The sequence below is a fragment of the Typopeltis vanoorti genome, chromosome 17, assembly GCF_054136105.1.
Source record: "Typopeltis vanoorti isolate ZY-2024b chromosome 17, IOZ_Tvanoo_1.0, whole genome shotgun sequence".
Lineage (NCBI taxonomy): Eukaryota > Metazoa > Arthropoda > Arachnida > Uropygi > Thelyphonidae > Typopeltis > Typopeltis vanoorti.
The window spans coordinates 14,024,502-14,047,929 of record NC_143565.1 but is presented as its reverse complement, the minus strand read 5'-3'; the positions used below and the strand labels follow the sequence as shown (position 1 = coordinate 14,047,929).

Sequence of the window (23,428 nt, the reverse complement as noted above, 5' to 3'; positions counted from 1 at the left end):
TTGAAGATCTTGTCTAATAAGTACAATAATTAACACATGTTTATATATTATACTATTAATATATTTGAGTTGTTTTAAAATGAAATGTTTTGAATTAAATGGTCATATTATGTATACAGTATTTCATGTTGAAATTGCACTTGCGGGTAGTCATTTCTGAACTAGCTTTTTTTCTTTGTTTTATGAAAACAGCTGTCCAAAACTATTCAAATGAAATTTTAGCATATTCACAGTTTTTGAGCATATGACTCAAAAGTCTCTCTGTCAACCCCTTTCCATTTTTAAATTCTCTTTACATTACTAACCCAAGTACACATTACTATTAACATTTATTGTAAAATGTAATTTATTTATTTTTAAATCTAATTACATTAAAGGCAAACAAATGAAACAGTTCAAAATTGATGTGAAAATTTGCATTTCACGGGTAGAAAAAGAATGGAGGCCAGACTACTAATATAAGATGACTAGCTTCATCTATTAATATATGAAAAGCAATTCAGGTAACAGCCATCTTTATCTCTGACTTAGTGGATCAATCATTTAAAAAAATAATAATGGCCCACTGCTTCATCTGCAGTAGTCATTTAACATTCAATTGAATTATCTGATATACAAAGTTCAGTGTCACAATTTAACCAAATATGGAAATATACAAATTTGTGGTTATTAATCACAGTATATAAAACAGGCTACTAACTTGTAACAATTACATCTGTTATAGATTTGCACAACTACATGGATTTTCCAAAAAAAAAAAAAAAAAAGAAAGAAAACTACTTTTTCAGATAGCTGTCTACACAAAATGGGAGCACTGTAATTATGACAGAAAATCAATAAAGCTCTACAGAATATAATGGGATTACTAGTACTAATATTACCCAGTCTACATGTATATATGTAATTCACATAATAATGGCATGGCCTTCATTTTGGGTTAATGCTTGAAAAATTATGTTGAATCTATGTAATAAATTATTCATCTTCTACGGCATAAAAATGCAATTATGCATGGAAATATCCAGAGAAATGCAGGTGCATGTGTACACAAGAAATATTTGGCTATAAATTCTCTAAACAAATTAAAACAGCACAAAACATGACACTGATAAAAATATAGGACTAGAAATTCCATGGATCATCCAATCCCAAATCTTCTAGCTGAGTTGAAGTGACTTCAGTCTCTCTGTCATCTTTAATAAGAGAAGGCATTTCTGACAGTGGTGTAACAGCTGCTAATAAATCTAACAATGTGACACTTGTTTTTTTGCACTGCTTAATAAAGCTATGATTTATCAACTGAGAGGCACTTGGCCTTAGAAGTGGATCCCTTTTCAGACAGAGTTCAGTAAATATATGAAAAGATTCACTAAAAATGCGAGTACAGTATGTGTCCATTATCTGTACTTCTTGATTTGGTGATTGTCCTGATGAATTAGTGTTCTCTGCATCATAAAAAAATGAATGGGCATCCAGTGGTCGAGGATGATAACCTTGCAATTTTTCTAACAGCATCTGTGTTGGAGGCATGTCAGCAAATGGGACTACTCCATTAGCAAGCTCACATGCAGTAATGCCAAGACTATAGATATCTGACTTTGAGTTATAGCCCATAAGATTTTGTTCTAAAAGTTCAGGACTCAACCAATTAAGATTAGCTATAGAATCATGAGGAAATGTATGTATAACAGGCTGCCAACGACCATTATGAATTACATTACATGAATATCTCAGTCCAGAAAGCATGGCTCTTCCCGAACCAGAAATTAAGATATGGCTTGCTTTCATACTTCGGTGAATGAAGCCTCTTTTATGTATATAGTCTAATGCACAAAGGACATCTTTCAGTATGAGAGCGATGGCAGGTTCTGGAAAACCTTCTGGAAAATGTGAAGTCATAACATCTTTAGATGAACCATATGTCATTAATGGCATTATAGCCCAAACTTCATTGTCACACACAAAGGAACAAAAGTATGGCAACAAGTTTTCATGTCTTAATTGTCGTATCACTAGAATTTCTTGCTGAACATATGTAATATCCTCAGGGCAACTGTCTAAGTTGGTTCTTCTTACAGCTACATGATGTCCAGATGGTATATGTCTAGCAAGTGATATTCTTGCCGATTCTTTCATGCCTTTCCCAATTACAGATATCAGTTCATACTGACTAGAATCTGCTTCATACTTGATCATGGCGGAATCTTTGGGAAGCAGTGGTATTGCCTCAGACACATAAGAGGCTTCAGAAAGGGGTTGATAAGATGATTCGTCATGAGCAACTTGTTCTCCAACTGAATCCGTCTCCTGAACACTCCTTGAACAGCCACAATCAGGCAAACATGACATTGAACTTCCTCTTTGGGAAGTGGCTCTTAATGCTAGCTGTCCAGAGTAGGATGACGAATGCTTAGGAACTACAACCAGTGAAGGATAATTGGAACGAAAACACTCTGATCCCATTCAGAATGAACACCGCATACGGTCAATATACTCGTATACTTGGTCGGAACAAATCAGTAATGGCACATCCTTCTCGAAAATTTATAAAAATCAACTCCAAATCAATTGGCATATAACGTTTGCTATATAAACTTTTTAAGCTGTGTATTGCGCAATTTGAAAATTAATATATAAATACTGTTTCCAAAAAAATAATAATGATAAAATTAGCAAATGATTGTTCTCTGCATAGCTTCAGTTATGAGATTCATTTATACTTATTAAAATCAACTTTTTTGATGCATTCCGACTACTGTTCTGCTTCCAGCAGATATTAAAACTAGACAGAATATTATAAATTTGAAATTACTTGTACACAGCATAAAATAAATCATTTACTAGTCTTACTGCTTCCAGCAGTTACCCAGAATCCTACTGTCGCCATATTGACATACCCGGTGTGAGGCGACACCATCGGCAAATATTAAAAAACAATCTTTAAAAACAATTTTCAACACGTTTCTTACGTGGTGTAATTCAACTTATAAAAAGATTATACGAAGGAGGGTATGTAGCGCAGATTTCTTTAATCTGTGGTGTGTAGACAGTTGGAGGTCAGACTATTTTTTAACATGCGTTGTTGTAGTTAATCAACACAAACTATTGACGTGTTTGTGTCATTTAACACGGGAAGTTATTTCCATGTTACTAAATATCCTAAAAGGATTTATCATGGTTATAAACGTGGCATATATTCATAGAGGATCGTACATGTTTGTTTTTCGATCTGTTATATAAACTGTTTTAATATTCTCGAGAATGCAGAAATTTATAAAACAATATCCTTGTCAGGCAAAATTTAAAACTACTAGCTTTTATGATAAAAATCTCAAAAATAAAGAGGAAACGTATCTATAAAGTAAATTATGGACATTATAAATTCTTCTGCCAGTCTATCCCCCCCCCCCCCCGTCATTGCCTTTAAGAAAGTTGGATTGTAATTTAGTTTTGGCGTTTCGATTATATGACAACGCTGTTCTTTGACATGTAAGTGGGTAAATAACTTGTGAATTACTGGTTGATTGTCGACGAGGAAGATTGATGTGTGAAGAGTAATACAAGTTATATATGATTATTATTTATTTATTTTTGGTGATTTCACGATTAGATAAGTTGTTTGGTCTGTATTGATCTAGAGCAGATTTAGTTTGCCTACAGCAAACTTGCTCATCTAATTAAGAGTCTCACGGTTTCCAACATAACGAGGCATAATAATATTCGATTTAATGGCATAACGCAAGAATCATCAGTTTCTTACTGTGCTAATTTACTGCTAGCGACTTCAATTGGCATCAATGCAAAACTGTCACAGACTTGTATAAATTATTGGAAAGCAATACAGACGTAAGGCATGTGTTTATGATATCTGTATAGACCCATGAGAATACAGAGGTTTCAAAAATAAATAAATTCATATTGCACAAAGGAACATTTTGCATCCTATGAGAACTGAATCATTGTATTGACTTGGAAAAAATGTTTGAGATTCTTTATGCACGCACACACAGATTTGAAGAAACTATGTCACACGGTAGTTTTATTTCCACTCTATCCTAGGAATGTGGTCTGTAAGCCAATTTTTCCATGTTTTGTTGAAAGTTGATATATTTTCTGCTTTTCCTTTCTTAATTTTGCATTGTGACCACTAATAATTCAAACTACATGAACAAGAAATAATAGAAATGAGGATGGGGGTGAATCCTGTCCTTAGCAGATGGAAAAAGAATCAAACTTTTGAACCAGAGAGAAGGAATAATAATAATAATAATCAAACTTCATTTTAAATTGATTTCTTAAGTTTCCATTATCAGGAATGGTTTTATGTGAAATGTCTGAATTGAAAATCTCCCAACAAATTCTTGTTGGGAAGAATCTGTCAAGAAAAGGGCAAGTCTGCTAAGTGATGATTCTTTTCTTACACAGATTCATTCTAATTGCCACATGATAGATTGTTTTTATTTCCACCTTTTCTAGAGGTCCTCTAGTAGACACTTATAATAACATGAGCAGTAGCAGCTACTCATATTGTTATAAGCAACATCCATTCACAGTCCAGCTGCAAGCCCACTGAATCTGCTTCATCTTCTCTCATTCCATCTACTTCTATTCTGTGGAAGAGTCTTTCCTAGCCAACATTTCCTAAAGGACTACATCAAAATATTCAAAAAAGAATATCAGTAAGTTTCTTCTCTTTTAACCCCTGTCCATACATGGCAGTAATATATCTGTTGTATATTCTGTTCTGTCATGTATGCAACCTGACCTGAAATTTAATGACAGATTTCTTCATTGCAGTGATGTTATACTTGAATAGATATTGAGACATCATGAATGTCCCACTGCCTGTTATAGCTTTCACTAGAAGTTTTCATTTCATCTTATTTCCCCCTCTTCTCAGCAACTATTTTATCTGCAGAAATCTCACAAGCGCTGCCTTGCATTTCTAAATTTATTATGTATAAGTATACACATGTATTATATTATTTAAGCTTTTTAAATCTTAAAATTGAAAAATCTAGCAATTAGTTTTAGAATTGTGAATAGTTATAGAAAGACAGGAAGAAGATGGATATTGAGGATATGATTATGGCAGGGCAGTGTGGAATGAAGGTGGGACTGAGAAGAATATGAATGAAATTAGGAACAGGGAAATAGGAAGAGAGAAGTATAGTATAGGAGCTAGAGTATAGGGAGTAATAGCAGGATGGCCTCATAGAGAGTAGGATTGTTATTTAGTATATTAATGTAAGATAATATCAAAAATAAGGTAGCTAAGTTTGTTGTTGAGTCAGTATCTCCAAAGATAATTGATGCATTCAAAAATTGTTATGTTGTTGGATATAGAATTGGAAAGACATAGAATTTTCCAAATGAATAGAAAGATGAAAAGAGGAGGGGTAGTGATGGTGGTGGTACTATTAATGATAGCAGAAGAATTGTGCCCACAAAGAGTGGAAGTTGAAAGTTATAGCACATGTGAAGTTTTTGAATCCACTTCAGGCAAAGTTAAAATTAATAAAATAGTGTAGGCTCATAGGATATTTTTATAGGTCAGGGAATGTAGAGGGCACTATTATGCAATGTTTAGGCAAATTAGTTGGCTTCAGAAGGTGATCCTAATCTGATAGAACAGAGTTCTTTCCTTGCAGTAATGTTACACTTAAATAGATATTGGAACACTGTGAATGCCTCTTTATGTGTTAAAAGTTTTCACTAGATGCTCTAATTTCTTCTTATTTTCTCCTCTTCTCAGCAACTATTTATCTGCAGAAATATCACAATTGCCAGAAAAGGACAAGTCTACTATATTGTACAAAAAGAAACATGGACTACCTACATTATTATACAGCAGTGAATTTTGGGCAATAAATAAACAAGATAAAGAATCTTTATAAAGATAAAGAAAAAAAACAGATGAAACAAGAATCATGAGAACTGCAAAATATACTCTATTAGACAAAAAAAAAAAAAAAAAAAAAAAAAAAGGAACAAAGGTATTCTAAAAGAACTAAAATTAGAATCAGTAGAAGAAAAACTAAACAAATATAAACAAAATTGGTGAACATGTAAATTGAATGGCCGACATCTGCTATCCTAGTCAATTAATAAAATATAAGTAAATTGGGAAGAGAAGGCCATTAGATTAAAAATGAGACCAGAACAGATCATAAGGTGTATATCCATATTTAACAATATGACTATGATGATGATGATGATGATGATAAGGGGAGACAGTGGGAATAGGAATGTCAATTTGGAAGGAGAAGCTAGTGTATAGAAACAAGGAGAGTGAATTGGCTGAATTTCTGGAGAAGAACCATCTTAACACGTTCATTGCCAATCACGTGATGCGAGTTCTCACCAAACGGCTGATCGCACGTTATCGTGTGGACGTCACTATCAAGTAAAAAAAAAATTGGCCACCACACGAATTCCAATTTTTAGCTTGGCAATGAACGTGTTAAGCAGCATATGATGTGAGCTTTTAGTTTGTTGAATTTGGTGATCTCACTGGATATGGTAACACCTAATTAGTACTGCCAGCAATACTAATTAGGTATTAGTACTGCTGGCAGAAGGTGAAAATAATCATGAGATACTGGCTTGGGAAGTATTTAAACAACAGGAAAAGATTATTGTTAAAAGATTATTATAAAAAAGATGTGTAATTATAAGGTGGATGATTATTGGGTTGATGAGCTGTGCAGAAAAAATAATTTACTTGGCTAATTTGATTATACATTTTATGGTCACTACCATTCACATTATCAGGTCTATAAAACAATATTTGAGTAAGTATTTCATTCTATTCACCTCTGTCTTGCACTATATTGCCTCAAAATCACAGACATTTTCCCTCATGCATCTCTTCCTTGTATGGACTTAATTCTTTCTCTATAATCAGTAACACTCCACTCTCTTTTTACCCTTTCTGTCTTCACTAAACACATCATACTCTTCCATCCTCTATTCCTGTCAGGATGTCATCCTCATCCAATCATGTCCCACTTATTCAAAATGATGTATTGGAAGAAATAAATTAAAACACTGTTTATTTTTAAAGTAAAACCTTAATTTCAACATTCTAAAATGTTATTTTTCTTGCTTTCCTGTTAGCAAAATCGTCAATGATATTATTGAAGTCTATTTCATAATAATGTAGGTAATTCTTAATCAATTTTATTTAGAAAAACTCCTCTCACAACTAGCAACACCAGAAATTGCACAAAAAATTTGCAGTAATATTACAATATATGGAAATGAGTTCAAAAGAGTGTATTTTAGAATTAACTGTGAAAGTTCAAAAAGGTTCAAAGTGCTGTCTGGGGCAGACTGCCCCCTCTGCCTCTCCCTAGCTACGCCTCTGCACTTATTCCAACAATTTTTATGTGAACAGACTGAATCAATGCAACCATTTCATTTGCCTTGTTTCTTACACTTCTACATTTGTATAACCACTCATTCCTGAATGTATATGAAGGTTCATTCATAACCACCATTTCAATCTCTCCTTCCTTACTCTCCTGCTCTTTCAGATCACTTCTTACTTGATCAGATTCATTCTCTGCACTCATTTCTCTACCTTGCAGCAGCAGCAGTCTCTCCAAATGACTCGCATCAAAACCATTCAAATGCATTTATACAGTTCATTTCATCCTCCTTAAAATTCATTCCACACATTAAGAAACTGCACTCCTTTCTCCTCGCACATTTCAGCTAACATATCATTCACAATCTTTGCTCTGCTCCTCATTTCAAGTACAAGACAGTTAGGCGTGATTAGATTCGTGAGGAGAAGGTGATGATCATAGTAAGAAAGGAAAGAAAAAGTTTCCTTACTTTTCCTTTCCTAGTAAGAAAAGGAATGTTTTCTTTCATAGTAAGAAAACAAAGTAAAAAAAAGTAAGGAAAGAAAATGTTTCTGTACTTTTTCTTTCCTTTCTTATTATGATCATCACCTGCTCATGAATCTGATTGCTCCCACCTGTCTTATACTTGAAATGAGGTGGATAGCAAAGATTGAGAATGATGAGTTAGTGGAAATATGTGAGGAGAAAGGAGTGCAGTTTGTTAATGTGTGGAATGAATTTGAAGGACAAATTGAACTGCATAAAAGTGATGGACGGAATTTGAATGGTTTGGATGTGTCATTTTTGGCCAGTCAAGCCGAAGATAACTCAATTCAATTCTTTTCCTATATGGAAAGCAAGAGGAAGAATAATTGGCAACGAATGTGTTGGCATTATTTAATGAGTACTTCATCAGTGTATGTCACACTGGTGTAAATGATGCCATGCACTATGTAGGAAGCAGGCAAGGAGAATTAGAGATGAAAGAATTAGAAGTATATCAGGAGTTGATTGGGTTGATGTTAATAAGGCTGTTGGAATAGATGGTATATTACCATTTATTTTTAAAGAATGTGCAAAACAGTTCACTATGCCCTTCACCTGATTATTTGATGAAAATCTTGCAGTAGGAAATATTCCTAAGGAGTGGAAAGAAGACAATATAGTACCATTCTCTAAGCATGACTCTGGGACAGAAGTTTCTAGTTATGGACTAGTATGTATAGCTGCAGTTGTACTCATAGTATTGGTGAGGTTGGTTAGGAATAAGATACAGAATTGAGTTGTATATATAGGATTCTTTATAATTGTCAACATGATCTTATAAACAACTTATTTTAACAATCTACTTGCATTTTATGATAAAGTATTTAATGTGTTGAATAAGGAAGATTTGTATACAATGATATTCATGGACGTTTGCAAATGTGCTTATAGATTATCATATGGCAGGTTGGTGTGGCAGAGGATGGGATTAGATAACATCTTGGTTAGATAAATTGAAGGTTGGCTCTATGAATGATACCAGAAAGTTGTGTATGATGAAGCGATGTCCCAGAAGAGGATGATGGTGGGTGGAATGCTCGACTTAGGATTCTGTTCTTGGGTGGTCTCTGTTGTTTTAACTTATTTATTATCTGTCTGCTGATGCCAAGTTGAGAATTATAAGGAGTATTTTTAATGTTAATTCCCTTCAGGAAGATTTGAATAGACTTTTATTTTAGACAAATGAATCGGGTTGTAGTTTTATTAAGTTTAAAGTATTGCACTTTGGAATGCAGAGATATAAGACTATATACTGTATTGATAGAACCATGCTGCTTCAGGAAAGTGGATGAGATTCGAGATCTAGGCATATTAGTTATAAGGAGTTTTAACAATTAGGGATAAGGAGATGTTGTGGCACTATATAATGCATTGGTCAGATCACACTTGGATTGTTTTGCTGAGATTTAATCACTAGTTTTCATTGTGATGTGGAAACACAGAAAAGGTCAGATGACTAAGGCAATATCAGGTCTCTGGAGTGGTGGTTATGGGGAGAGGTTTATTATTATTATGTAACCCTCCAAGGAGTTCAAAGACTCATTGAAGGAGGGCACCCACTCTATAACTCTCCTTCTCCATCACTCAATCCATCAATTACAGTGAACTGCATCATCTATGCCTACTGCACACCACCATCATTAGTATTTTCAGACATTCACAAACATCCATGCCCATGGTGGGATTCAAACCTGTAGCCTTTTGGCTGGAGAGCAGATATACTAACCACTCAGCCAATCAGCCGGCAAATGAAATGAATGTAAATTGCAGAGCTTGGTGGATGAGATGATACAATAGTGACATTTAAGTTAGTGATGAGATTCTATCAGGGATAGTGACATTTAAGTTGTAGAATACTCTTCTTCGAGTCTTATTAAAAATCCTCGATTCTTCAAGTCATTTGGACTGATTATATTGCACCATTCGTACACATAGATTCATTAGAGTTACCATTATATATTCTAAAGTTTTTGTTATAGGCCTTTTCTATACATACCACCATAAGTATTTTGCAACCTTTTTCAAAATCAAAGAGCTGAATCCCATGCAACAGGCTCACTTTCCTTTCATGAAAAAGAAAAAAATATATATATATTTTTAAACCTTTTATCCATATTTCTCAAAATTGCAGCATATTGTTATTAAATATTGAATTTTTTCATGTGAGAGTTTTGTGAGTAAAGTGAAACAATAAATGGAACAGACTTTTTTCTATTTTTAACTGTATATGCTATTTTTATTGACAGATTTAAACAGTTAATATGATTCATTAGAAATGGCGAGGGCAGATGATGTTGCTCTTCATTTTACTGATGTTTCTGAATTGAAGCAACGTTTCAGGTATGACAACTTGTCACATTTATTATTTAATCCACCAGACATTTTTGATATACCAATATGTAGGAAATTTTGGATTTTGAATGATGCACCATGCTTGTAATTATCAGAATCCAAATGAATGCTTTTTTAAAATATCAGTTATATCCACAAAAGCCTTGGAAGCCTTAGTATGTTAAGTGGTGGATGGACTATGATTAGATAATCTGGAAACCTCATTCTATAGAGTTTCCAGATTATCTTGGTGACTTGATAAACTTCCAAATATGGAAGTTTATCAAACACCATCCTACCTACTGGTGGCTCAGTCCCTTTGAGCCACCAGTAAGTAGGATGGTGGTCTTGATCTCATCTTTATTGTTTTATGTAACCGAAAACAAAAAAAAAAGAAAACAATCTGACTGGCTTTATTTATTGATAAAATATTATAGAAGGAGAAAGTCATGAATCTGGATGCATTTGCTCAAGAATGGCATCATTACCTCCTGAAGGAGGTAATTACCATGAAGATACTTCATGCTTAAACTTGGCTTAATAATCTGTTACACCTTTTCAGTACTTGTATAGGGAGATATGATTTCTACATTACTTTAACCTCGCTATCTCTTCTGGTTCCCACTGATGACATTTAACAATGTTCACCTTTGGGTTTACTTCCTGGGGAGCAGAGTATTTCTGCTCAGTGACAGGCCTTTGCCTGTCACAGTGTGAAGCCACTGGTGAGTTTCCTGATCTGAATCATTCCAGGATTCAGATCAGGAGTGATGAATTTAGTAGTTTTCCTTTAGGGGTCACTCAGTGAAATTTAGATTGTTTTTTTTAGATAACTCAAAGTTTTTGGAGAGGTTTCCCTTCACTTTAACAGTTACTCAGTAAAGATCAAAACCAGTCTGGGTAGTGGTTCTTCCCATAAGGCATAGCATTATATACACCCAAAAGGATGTATGCTTTGCATTAATACATACCAAGGCTATTAATATGACGTCATTAGCTTCTATATATAAATAGCCTAGTTGTGAAGATACTTTACATGTGAACTTTGCTTACACTTGGAATAAGGATTAAACAAGAATGTCATTTCTTAGCATCTTTAATTTTAAGATTGCCTCCTATGGAGTCAATCAGCTGCTGTCCTCATTATCCTAATATGACTGTGTAAAAAAATCTCTATTAATTTCTATTTTTAGAATAATTTTTGAAATTTAGTCTAATAAAACGATGTAGAAAATAATTGCTCAGAATTGATCGGAAACAAAAATTGTTCAAGAACGATCAAAAATTTAAGCTTTGTATTTCAGTATTATCCAAATGTTATATTAACATCAATGGATACTTGGCCTCTATATAATTATTGATGTTTAAACATGTAAAGGCTGAATCCCTGATTATGTAAAATTGTATAAGCAAATACTTTTACACTTACATTTTGGAAAATTATGGAGACAACTACCGTGTTTGAGTAAAACTTTAGTTTAATATAAACCAAAATCCACACTCGACATTTCGACCTTTATATCAAGGTCATCTTCTGGAGCATATATACTATATACAGAGAAACAAGCTGCACTACAATCTACTTTTATACTTGTTTTCAGTATCTGAATCATTCCAGTCTTCTTGGTCTTCAGGAGCATTATGCCAGTAATTCCAAAATTTTGTTAAAGGTAGAATTAAACATTTGTAAAGATACATTGCATTTGACAAAGCATGTACTCTCTGGCTGTAGGACATTTTGGAAATTGGTTAGAAGCTATTCTCCATCAGATTATTGGCTATCTCTAGCTAGTATGCCTAAGTTTATAGAGATATGGCAGACAACTACTACCACCATTTATTTTAACCATGCTACCGGCATGGTTAAAATAAATTTTAACCATGCTACTTTGCATCAATGATAACCTTGACGTCTATAGACGTCAAGGTTATCATTGATGCAAAGTGCATATTAAAATTGTAACACCATTGATATGACATTGAAATATATGATGGATACGAAGTGTATGAGGATGAGTATTTTATCCATAATGTACGGGTAGGTGGTTAATCATTATTATTATTTTCCTGACCCTCATGGAACTGCCAGACTCATCATGGGAGGTCAGCTGAACACAAAGTTTCTTATACACTCTTTCAAATCATCCACAGCATGCACGTTCACCACCCTCTCAGGCAATGCATTCCATGCTCCTACCTCTCCATGTAAAATACTTCTTACCCTTTTATTTACTACCTCCTTTTGCAACTTCCAGGGATGGCCACTTGTTCCTTTCTCTCATTCTACCATATGAAAAGTGTCAGTGTTAATACGATAATCCTTCAACAGCTTAAATGTTCAATTATATCCCCCTTTGCATTCTATTCACCAAATTTTGCAATCTGCATGCCATCAGCCTATCCTCATAACTAGTGTTGTAAATTCCTGACATCATTTTTATTATCCATATCTGCACCCTCTCCAAGGTTACTTCATCCCGTTCAAATCCCAGTGACCAGATCTGAGCACAGAAATCCAGTTGTGGTCTGATTAAAGCTTTATACAATGGGACAGCACACTTTTATCTCTTGTGGTCAGTGTTCTCCTCAACATTGCTGCAATTCTCTGAGATGTCTTCACAACCTTTGCAATATGTCCCTGGAACTTTAAATCTAAAAGATCCCTTGCATTCTCCACTTCTTCCAGGATAACTTCACTAAGTGAGTATGAAGTATCCCTTCTGTGGATCCCAAATTTTAAAACCGTACATTTAGTTACATTAAACTGACATCTCTTTGCCTTTGCACACCCTTTCAGCTTATTCAAATCCTCTTAAAGAGCAAAAAACATCAGCATTATTACTAATAATCCTGCCAAGCTTTGCATCATCTGCAAACAACTGAACATCTGCCTATAGTCCTGTGATAATATCATTCACATAAAGACATAAACAGCAATGGTCCCAGGACTCCACTTGTAACCTTCCTGCATCCTGATACTACTCCCCCATATACAACTCTCTGATATCTATCAGAGAGCCAATCACCAATCCAATCCACTAACCTGATATGCAAACTCATATGATGCAACTTAAAAATAAAGTTGTCATGTGGCACCCTGTCATATGCCTTGGAAAAATCCAAAAAAATGACAGTGTATGCCTTATCTTCATCCATTGTTCCTGTTACTCTATTGTAAAAGATAACCAGATTACTAAAACAAGAGTGCCCTTTAACAAAACCATGCTGGCTTGGATAAATAATAATATTACCCTCATCTGCCCAATTCTGTATATGAGTTCTTACCAATTTCCCAATTCTGTATATGAGTTCTTACCAAATCTCCGAAAGGATGGTGGTAGAATGGAGGCATTCTACCACCACCCTTACCCAAATTGCTTTATCTTCTTCACCCGAGGTATCAATAATAATTTTCTTAAGTATCTCCCATGCACTAACAACCCCTATTCCTTAAATTTTTTCATCTATTGCACTGCTGCAAGTTGGTTTCTAAGTCTATGATAGTCACCTGCCTTATAATTTCACATAACTTCCTTCTGTTTTGATACCTCCCCATGCCTATTCACCCTCCAAGTCAGGACTACATAGTAACTCTCACCAGCAGGAGAAAAGTATGCCATTTCAGTCGCAATCAAATCCTCTGATGCTATAACCAAATCCAAAACTCTTGATCTTCATGTTCCCTCCACTATATGCCTAAGACCAGGGGTCGGGAACCTTTTTGAACCAAAGCGCCATTCCACCAAAAAATTAATTAAAAGAAAATTTTGGGAGCTATGCAACTTCAATTCGATTTTTCCTGTGACTCAAAGTTGCAGTTATTTCAAACTTAGGTAAATTTGTTTTTAATTCAGTACTTCCAGATATCAAATACCACTTTTATGTTTGCATATAAATTTTTTATATGTTCAATAAATAAAACAACATTGAGTTTGATTTAAGTTTTTAATCACAAAACATATTTAAGTAAGTATAATATTGCAAGAAAGTCAGAATTTGTATTGCAAAAAGAATTAGTCCAAACAAAAATACAATATTATGTATTTTAATAGATATTTGATTGTTTTAATTTAAAATTCACTAATGAGACTTTTGATTTTGCATCTTCTCAGCCAATTTACTTAAATCTGGATTGTATGTCGTGCACTTTAATAATAATTCGGCTTCAAACTTTCATCAGTCAATTTGTTCTTATACTTATTTTTAATGTAATTTATTGAAGAGAAAAATTATTCGCAATTGTACGTTGAACCGAAAAGAGTCAAAACCCCAAAAGCAAGTCACCTGGCATTTGAATAATTAGTTGGGAAAGAATTCCAACATCTAAATATAATTTCCTGTGGTTTTTCTTCCATAGTCTCCTCATTTTCTTCAATTTGGGCTACCATTTCCTGAAGTTTTTGTACCCAAATACTTTTATTCTTAATTTCCAGAAGCTCTATTTATAGTTCTGCAATTGATATTCCAGTAAAAGCTTCAATATCTATTAATTTTAAATTGCAATTTAACGGATGTAATATAAATTTTATCATCTTCTGATGTCTTTTAAAATCCTGAAATCTGCTTGTAAATGAATCTAAAATTACAGTAATCATTTCAGCGAATATTTTGCAATCAACTTTTTCTTGATTTAAATTCAATCTATAATTTTTTAGATTTTCGAAATATAAAAATTTTTCTTCAGTAACATCTTCGAAAAATATTCTTAGTTTCTGTTCAAATGTAAGGACTTCCGCTAGTAATTTTAAGGCTGTGTTTTCCTTCCCTTGCAACTTCAAATTTAGCTTATTAAAATATTCTGTCATATCAAGCAAAAAAACAAAAATTTTGTATCCATTCGGGATTACTGAGAAGTTCCACAATGATTTACGTTATAATTTTTAGTGGTGAAGAAAACTGTTACTTCTTTTAAGCACTGAAAAAAACATTTTAATGCTTTTCCTCTTGATAACCATCGTACAGATGTAAATGTCACTAAATCTTTATGTTGACTACCTAGTTCCTCTAAAAAATGTGTCAAAAAGTCTGTGATTCAGTGCCCGAAATCGGACGAAATTGATCATTGGCACAACATCCATCAGTTGAAAGTTTATTTTTTCACTTGGTTAGAGTATAATAAATTTAGTTTAATCCTTTATCCAAGTGTGAGCAAACAAAGTTTGTGCTGAAAGTATCTTCAGGACTGGGGTAAGGTGGTACAACACCAGGGCAACTCATTGCAAAGGTGGAGCAAGCTACCAACACTCCTGTCTCAGTATCTCGTATAATGCAAAACACATCTCCTTGCGGATATGTCTAATGTTATGCATTAAGGGAAGGGCCACTACCCAGACTAGTTTCGACCTTTGTTGATGTCTCTTCAGTGGGAGCCAGGCCCAAGTTGAGATACCAGGCAGAAGCATTAGCAGGTCATCTCCACCTATAGGAGTTGCCAAATGGTGTGCCACCCTTTTTTAATAAATTACTCTGGATTTAGAGAAAGATATTGAAAGTTTATATTTCACTTGGTTAGAGTATAATAAATTTAGTTTAATCCTTTATCCAAGTGTGAGCAAATACCCCAGTCCTGAAGATACTTTCAGGCACAAACTTTGTTTGCTCACACTTGGATAAAGGATTAAACTAAATTTATTATTTATATAAATAAATTGATTCAAAATGCAATGAAATAAAATAACTCCATGTGAAATATAAGTGGAGAATAATTTAACAAACTCCTTATTTTCCGCAATCATAGAAGGCGTGCCATCGATCACAATGCATACTATATTATTAATATTTATATTTTTATTCTGTAAACTTGTTAGAGGGTTTTCTGAAATATCTGGACCTGTAGTGTGTCCTTTAAGTGTTAGCAGATCAAGAAGTTCTTCTCGAATACCGGAAGATGTGATATTTTTAAACATCACGCAACATTGTGCCATATCGGAAATATTATTTGATTCATCAACTGCAATAGATATAAAATCGGCAGAATTAATATCCATAATTTGCATATTTGAAACTTCTGCAGAATTTGTTACAATCCATTCCTTGACAGTTCTAGCTGAAAGAGGTAAATCTTTAATTTTTTTACCTATCTCGTCCTTATTTTTTATATCCTTAAATAGAATTTCAGACATTATATACATGCAGTTTTTTAGAAATTCACCATCGGTAAAAGGTTTTCCCACTTTTGCTATTTCAAGGGATAACAAAAAAACTTGCTTCAGTAGTATTCGACAAAGATTTCGTCCAAGTTGACAAATTTCTTTGCTGAAGCAATGTTTTCTTTTGTAATTATTCAATAGCTTTTTTTTCTATTATCACCCTCAGGATTTTTACTGAAGTCTAAATGTTTTTCTCGAAAATGTCATTCGACATTACTTGATTTGTTATTTTGAAGTCATAGATGGCAAATTATACATTGAGGATTTTCATTTACTTCTATAAACAAATTTCTCTATCCACATTTTATTGAATCCTCTGTTTTCTTTGATTATTTTTCTTTTTCTTGAACTCATATTAGGAGGGTTATTATCACAAATTTACATGCAAGTAAAAACACAAATTCAACATAATAACAAAATAAAAATTAATTTGTGCATAACATTACCTGACACTAAATTAAACACCAGTTTAGTACCACAATAAATAAGTTAACTAACAGAATATTTATTTTGACAGTTAAAATCCATATGTATCTAAAAACCGTGGCATTTGACAGGACAGCTGATCAGTTAGTTCAAATTTTCGCTGTGGCGCTAGTTACCTTAGGCAGGGTTAACATTTAGCGGTATTTCAAATGTGACGTAGTTGTCAGTTGTTCATGTCATAAAATTCATGCATAACACGCCACATGCATAGTATCTAGTGCCACGAACAGGCCGTATCAAAAAAACAATATTTAGTTGTTTGTATTAATTATGTATCTTTTAATTCAACATAAAAGAGCTGCACTTTGTTCAGCCAAGAGCCGCATGCAGCTCCGGAACCGCCAGTTCCCAACCCCTGTCTAAGACAGTTGTCCCTCAAGAAATCCAAAAAATTCAGTTCCCTTATTACTACATGCTGTCTCCTCTTCCCAGTTTATATCGCTATAGTTGAAGTCTTCCATAATGATCACCCGCTTTGAATTTGCCAAGTTAATTTGCCTAAACATTTTCTGCTCATCACCATCTATATTCCCTGGTTTGTAGCAACATCCCAATAAATATCTTTTCCTATAAGCAGCCATCTCACCATACTCTCAGAGCCATTAGTGTTATTTCCATTGAGATTCTCCACCATGACAACACACAGTTCATCTGTTATCACGAGTAACATGATAAGAGATGAACACTACACCACTACATTTACCTTCCCTATCCTGCTGAAATATGCTATACCTTTTGATTTCTATCCCTGTTAGAACATCCTTCTCAGTTTATCCCTAATGCTCCTAGCATTTGCATACAGACAAATCAGTGTATTGTCAGCCTTCTTATAGCCATTATTAATCCCCTCATACTCCACCTGGCTCTGTAATATAGCGTACACCCTACCTTATTTCTCAAGACACTGTCCCCACATGAGGATAGTGGCTTGAGAAATCCCTGCAACATTCCACGTGTGCAATTCTAGTTTCCATGTCCTGACACACTCACTTGAAAACAACAGTCAGTCTCTCCAAATGCCTGCACCTTTCTGCATTCAAATGCAATCCATCTCTTGCATACAGCTCCCTCTATCCTCAAACATACTCCACTCATTCACATATTCCAGACCCCTTTTCCTGCACATTCTCACCCTTATCATCATCTCAATTGTCATCTTATTCATCATTGCTGCCCCTTTCCTCCATTCCACTTTATCATACCAGGGCAACACACCCTGTCTTTCCTCTGACACATTACCGCTGCAACTTCAACCTCAAATCTCGTGCTACACGATTCATGCTACTTCTCATGTCATATGGCTCAACCATTACTATTATTTCCTTCACACTCTTGCTCCTCTTCATTGCCACACTCTCTGTCATTCTACTGGGCAAAGACTCCTCTGGCACTCTACTCTGCACATCCCGAATCATTAAATCTCCATACATGACACTCCGAATAGATTTTCATCATTTTCTCTCACTGGCATCCTTGACTCTTATGGCTTGCAATCTTTCTCTCCTAACATAACTAGTATTATTATATGAAATCATCTAATCTAAGTTATATTGTCAGTTTTTCTGAGTTGCTGGATTAAATCTCTGTAAAGATGAATTGACTTGAGAAGTAGCTAAAAAAAAAGACCTCAAAAAAAATTTTCTAATTGGTGATTAGAATTGATTTGGTTTTAAACTACAAATATACTGAAAGCTTTCTGTTATCATAGATACATACTCACTATGCATTTCTTCATTTTATTTACATCATTATCTACAAAAGGGGTAATTACTTATTTCTTAGAAGATTATGGAGTTGTCCATTATCTAGCAACCACTTGATTGCACTAGGCAATGTCTCCATGTCTTCACCATTCCACATATCCAGTTAATATCCATAATTAGCTTATATAAGGGTTGTTATTGGATTAACGCATCCGGTAGTAGTCAGCTCTGCCCAGAGCATAGCTGACTACTATTGGGTGCTTCCCCAGGTGGTGGATCAGGGATGGCCTTTAGATATGGAGGCTAGCTGTGACATAAGCAGAGCAATCTGGCGAATAAGCATCCATGGACTAACAGCAGCTAAGCTATCAGGCTATGAAGGAGCAGAAGTGACAACTCTGTTAAAACCTCACAAAGCCCAATGACAACTTGGTGGCATGGCGAGTAGTGCCGCCATTAAATGAGCACCTAGTGGGGCCAATACCCCTGACCGTGGGAATCAGCATTGTCAGTACTGACACAAGGTTGAAGCCAAATGATGATGGAAAAGCTTGTGATTAGAGATTTGCAGGTGGCAATATGATTATATTGTGTATGTCTGCAGTAGTGGGATCCAGAGGTGGTGATACTAAGGTGGAAGTAATGGAGAAGTCATATTTACCTATACGAGTTGCCAAAGGGTGTCACACCCTATTATTAAAATTCTCTGGATTAGAGATAAGTTTATAGAAGTTTTTTTACTTGGCTATGCTACTAATTATATAGTGGGTTTTATCCTTTATCCAAGTGTAAGCAAACAAAGTTTGCGCCTGAAGTACTTTTAGGACTGTGACAACTCATGGTAAAGGTGGTATAGGTTCTCATCACTTGCCTTGGTATTTCTCATAATACAAAGCACATCTCCTTGCAGACATGTATAATGCTATGCATTAAGGGAGCCAGACCTCTGGGTCTGGCTCCCACTGATGAGACCTCAATAAAGTTCGAAACCGGTCTGGGTAGTGACCCTTCCCTTAATGCATAGCATTATACATGTCTGCAAGGAGATGTGCTTTGTATTATGGGATATACTAAAGCAAGTGATGAGAACTTATACCACTTTTACCTCGAGTTGTCCCAGTCCTGAAAGTACTTCAGGTGCAAACTTTGTTTGCTTATACTTGGGGGCCTGGTTAGCCGAGTGGTTAGTGTTATCCGCTCTCCAGCCAAAAGAATGTGGGTTCGAATCCCGCCGTGGGCATGGATGTTTGTGGGTGTCTGTGAAAACTAGTGTGGTGGTTGGCAGTAGATAGCGCTGGTTTGGATGATGAAGGTGGTTGCGGTTAGTTGAGTGGTGGAGATGGAGAGTTGTGGAGTAGGTGCCCTCCCTCGATGAGTCTTTGGAGGTATTACATAACTCCCTGGAGGTGTTATGTAATAATAATAATAATATAGGATAAAACCCACTATATAATTAGTAGCATTGCCAAGCGAAAAATCCTTTATAAACTTCTCTCTAATACAGAAACACATAACATTACCAAGAAAAAATAAAAAAAGCAAAGGAAAATTGGATGAAAAATTTATATACCGAGATTTAACTGCTTCAGAAGAAACATGACCATTTCAACCTGTATAAGAAAATCAACGAAATTTCCAGAAAACTCAGAAAAAAGCAAACAGTGTCTCTAAGAGATGAAAGTGGAAAAATAGTTCTAGAAGAAGAGAATAAAGCACAGATTTGGGTAAAACACATAACAGAACTCTTCAATGATACTAGACAGAAGCCTATAAATATAAAAGATAACATTCAAGGACCAATAATTCTGAAATGTGAAATAGAGAATGCTATAAGATCAGATAAAACCGGAAAAGCCAGTGGACCAGATGGTGTGCAAACAGAATTTTTAAAATTAATAGAACCAGACAACTTCAGACTTCTTGAAAAACTATTCAATGAAATATATGAAAGTGATGAACTTCCACCAGATTGGCTTAAATCTGCATTTATCACTATCCCATAGAAACCCAAAGCGAATTCCTGTGGTGACTTCCAATTTATTAGTCTAATGAGCCAAACATTAAAAAGATTTTTGAAAGTAATCAGAATCGCATCTGCAGAAAAAGTGAAGACATTCTGAGTGAAATGCAGTTTGGCTTTTGGAATGGTTTTGGTACTAGAGAGACCCTTTTCCATGCCCAAATATTGATACAAAAATGCATAGAAAAACAGAAATCTGTCTTTACGTGTTTCATAGGTTTCACAAAAGCATTCAACAAGTCAGACAACACTAACTTAATGGAAGTCCTTCAACAAATAGGGCTAGACAAAAAAGACATAAGACCAATAAGAAATATGTACTGGAATCAATCAGCTACCATTCATTTAGACAGCATTACCACCAGTGATATTAACATCAAAAGAGGAGTGAAACAAGGATGCATGTTCTCACCACTCTTGTTCAACATATACTCAGAAGTAATCTTTAAAAAGGCATTGGAAGAATGTCCAGAGGGAATCACAATAAAGGGAAAGATTGTTAACAATCTACGATATGCAGATGGCACCATGCTAATTACAGATAACATCACAGATCTCCAAAACTCATTGACAGAGTATACATAGAAAGCTAAAGAATAGGAATAAATATCAATGAAACTGACACACAGTGGGAAAAATATTGATCAAGTGTCAAGGTATAAATATCTTGGTTGCTGGCTTTATGAAATCTTGTTGGAGGCTTAATGGATTTTTTACAACACTCAAAAAGAATTAAATTAGAATTTAATACTTCCTATATTTCGTCCTAGTCATCTACGGGGATTACAAAAACAATTAATGTAACATATACACAAATAACAAACAATACTAAGCCCAACCACGTGGGTGACACTAAAGTCCTATCTAGTTAGAGTGCCCTCTAAGGGCAGTAGTAGTTGGCCTGGAATGTAAGGTGGGAACTCTGGTGATGAGTGTTTCCCAAATCTTCGGAAGCTTAATGCAACCGTATTTATTGAGATTTGGTTGGTTTTTGAGAGCTGCTGCTGCTTCTAAGAAAAGTCTCTCTTTCTTGAATTTGCTGTGGTGGAGCATGGTGGTTTTCTTCCATGATACCCTGTGGGTGGTGTCCAAAACATGGTCAGCCAAGCCTGAATGGCCATAGTTGTGTTCGAAGATGTAAGACTTGTGTTCCTCTAGACGGATGGATGCTGATCTGCCTGTCTGTCCAAAGTACACCAGCTTACAGGAACAGGGTACTTTGTAAACTCCAGGCAGAGAGAGAGAGGAGGGAGCTGATCTTTTGTAGAACGGATAAGGGTAGCAAGTTTGCAGTGGGGCTTATATGCTGTGTGTAGGTTGTACTGTTTTAGTATCTTGGCTATTTTTTCAGATGTGCCACGGATGTAGGGTATGGTGATGGCATTTTTAAAATCTTGTTGACGAGAAGGACGGGGAATGGGGGAGGAATTGATTATTTTTTGATACTGTGATCGCTGTAGCCATTGGAGAAGAAAGTGCTGTGTATGTGGTTAAGCTCAGTAGTGAGGGCAGTTCCACTGGAACAAAGATTGTGGGCTCTCTTGGTAAGAGTTTTAATAATGCCATATTATTGAGATGGGTGGTGGTGGTGGGAGAGTTTGTGAATGTATCTGCCTGTGTGTGTGGGTTTTCTGTATACGGTGAAGGTAAGTGTATCATTAGGCAGGCGTGTGACTAAGGTGTCTAGGAAGGGTAAACAATTGTTCTTTTCCTTTTCCATAGTGAACTGGATTCTTGGATGTAGACTATTGAGATGACTGAGGAAGGAGTCTAACGTGCCTGGGCCATGAGGCCAAATAGAGAGCACATCATCTACATATCTTAGCCAGATAGAAGGTTTGAGTGGGGCTGAGTCTATGGCTCGTTTTTCGAAATCTTCCATATAGAAATTGGCAAGGGGGGGGGTGAGAGGGTGGTACCCATGGCAGTTCCCTCTATCTGCTTGTAGATTTTGTTGTTCCAAGAGAAATACCCAGAGTTAATGGCAAAGGAAAAGAGATCTAAGAAGTCAGAGGGAAAAACGTTTTCTAAGAGAGATAAGGTGTCAATTAAGGGAATATTGGTAAACAAAGAGGAGATATCAAAGCTTACCAATATGTCTGTCTTATTCAAGGTTAAATTTTCTGTGAGGGCTTTAAAGTGGGTCGAGTTTTTTATATAGGAAGGGGACCTTCCGGTGAGGGGGATCAGAGAGTTGGCCAGCTGTTTAGATAGTCTATAGCAAGGTGCATTGGTGGCATCTACTATAGACCTGAGTGGGGAATTGGGTTTATGGATTTTTGGTATACCGTATATTCAGGGGGGACGGGAGCAGAAAGGTTTAAGTTTTTTCGTGACGTCAGGGGGCCAGGAAGATACTTTTTTGAGTAAGATTTTTAGTTTCTTAGCTTGTGTTTTTGTGGGGTCGTGTTCTAGCGGGATGTAGGTAGCGCGATCGCGGAGGATAATATTCATTTTACGATTGTATTCACTAGTATTAAGAATGACTGTGGCATTACCCTTATCCGCTCTGGTGATGATGATACTTTTTTCTTTACGTAGTTTCAGGAGAGCCGTGCGTTGGGCATATGATAAATTACTTTTTGGCGGCAAAGAATGTGCGAGGATGTTGGCTACGTCAAGTCTGATGTTGTTAGATGTTGATATTGTCAGATCAGCATCCATCCGTCTAGAGGAACACAAGTCTTACATCTTCAAACACAACTATGGCCATTCAGGCTTGGCTGACCATGTTTTGGACATCACCCACAGGGTATCATGGAAGAAAACCACCATGCTCCACCACAGCAAATTCAAGAAAGAGAGACTTTTCTTAGAAGCAGCAGCAGCTCTCAAAAACCA

At 35.4% G+C, this 23,428-nt stretch overlaps 2 protein-coding genes across 5 annotated transcripts in view; one reads left to right on the top strand and one right to left on the bottom strand.

Annotated features, from left to right (window-relative positions):
* Positions 1 to 328: 328 nt before the first annotated feature.
* Positions 329 to 2,877, bottom strand: Stlk (Ste20-like kinase). Its single transcript, XM_090407272.1, has one exon. The coding sequence runs from the start codon at positions 2,461 to 2,463 to the stop codon at positions 1,123 to 1,125; it is 1,341 nt and encodes a 446-aa protein (XP_090263398.1). The 5' UTR covers positions 2,464 to 2,877; the 3' UTR covers positions 329 to 1,122.
* A 74-nt stretch (positions 2,878 to 2,951) lies between these two features.
* LOC150097169 (Golgi apparatus membrane protein TVP23 homolog A-like) overlaps positions 2,952 to 23,428 on the top strand; it is a 95,858-nt gene continuing 75,381 nt past the window's right edge. For 3 of the 4 annotated variants that reach the window (XM_090407087.1, XM_090407084.1, XM_090407086.1), the window contains exons 1-2: positions 2,952 to 3,009; positions 10,145 to 10,238. In XM_090407087.1, the coding sequence (XP_090263213.1) occupies positions 10,174 to 10,238 (65 nt within the window). In that variant the 5' untranslated portion in view covers positions 2,952 to 3,009; positions 10,145 to 10,173. Of the gene's footprint in view, positions 3,010 to 3,391; positions 3,490 to 10,144; positions 10,239 to 23,428 lie in introns of those variants that run through there. The other variant, XM_090407085.1, reaches the window with a different exon arrangement.

Coding starts and splice junctions, on each gene's coding strand:
- Stlk (XM_090407272.1), bottom strand. CDS start 2,463: ATGGGATCAGAGTGTTTTCGTTCCAATTATCCTTCACTGGTTGTAGTT.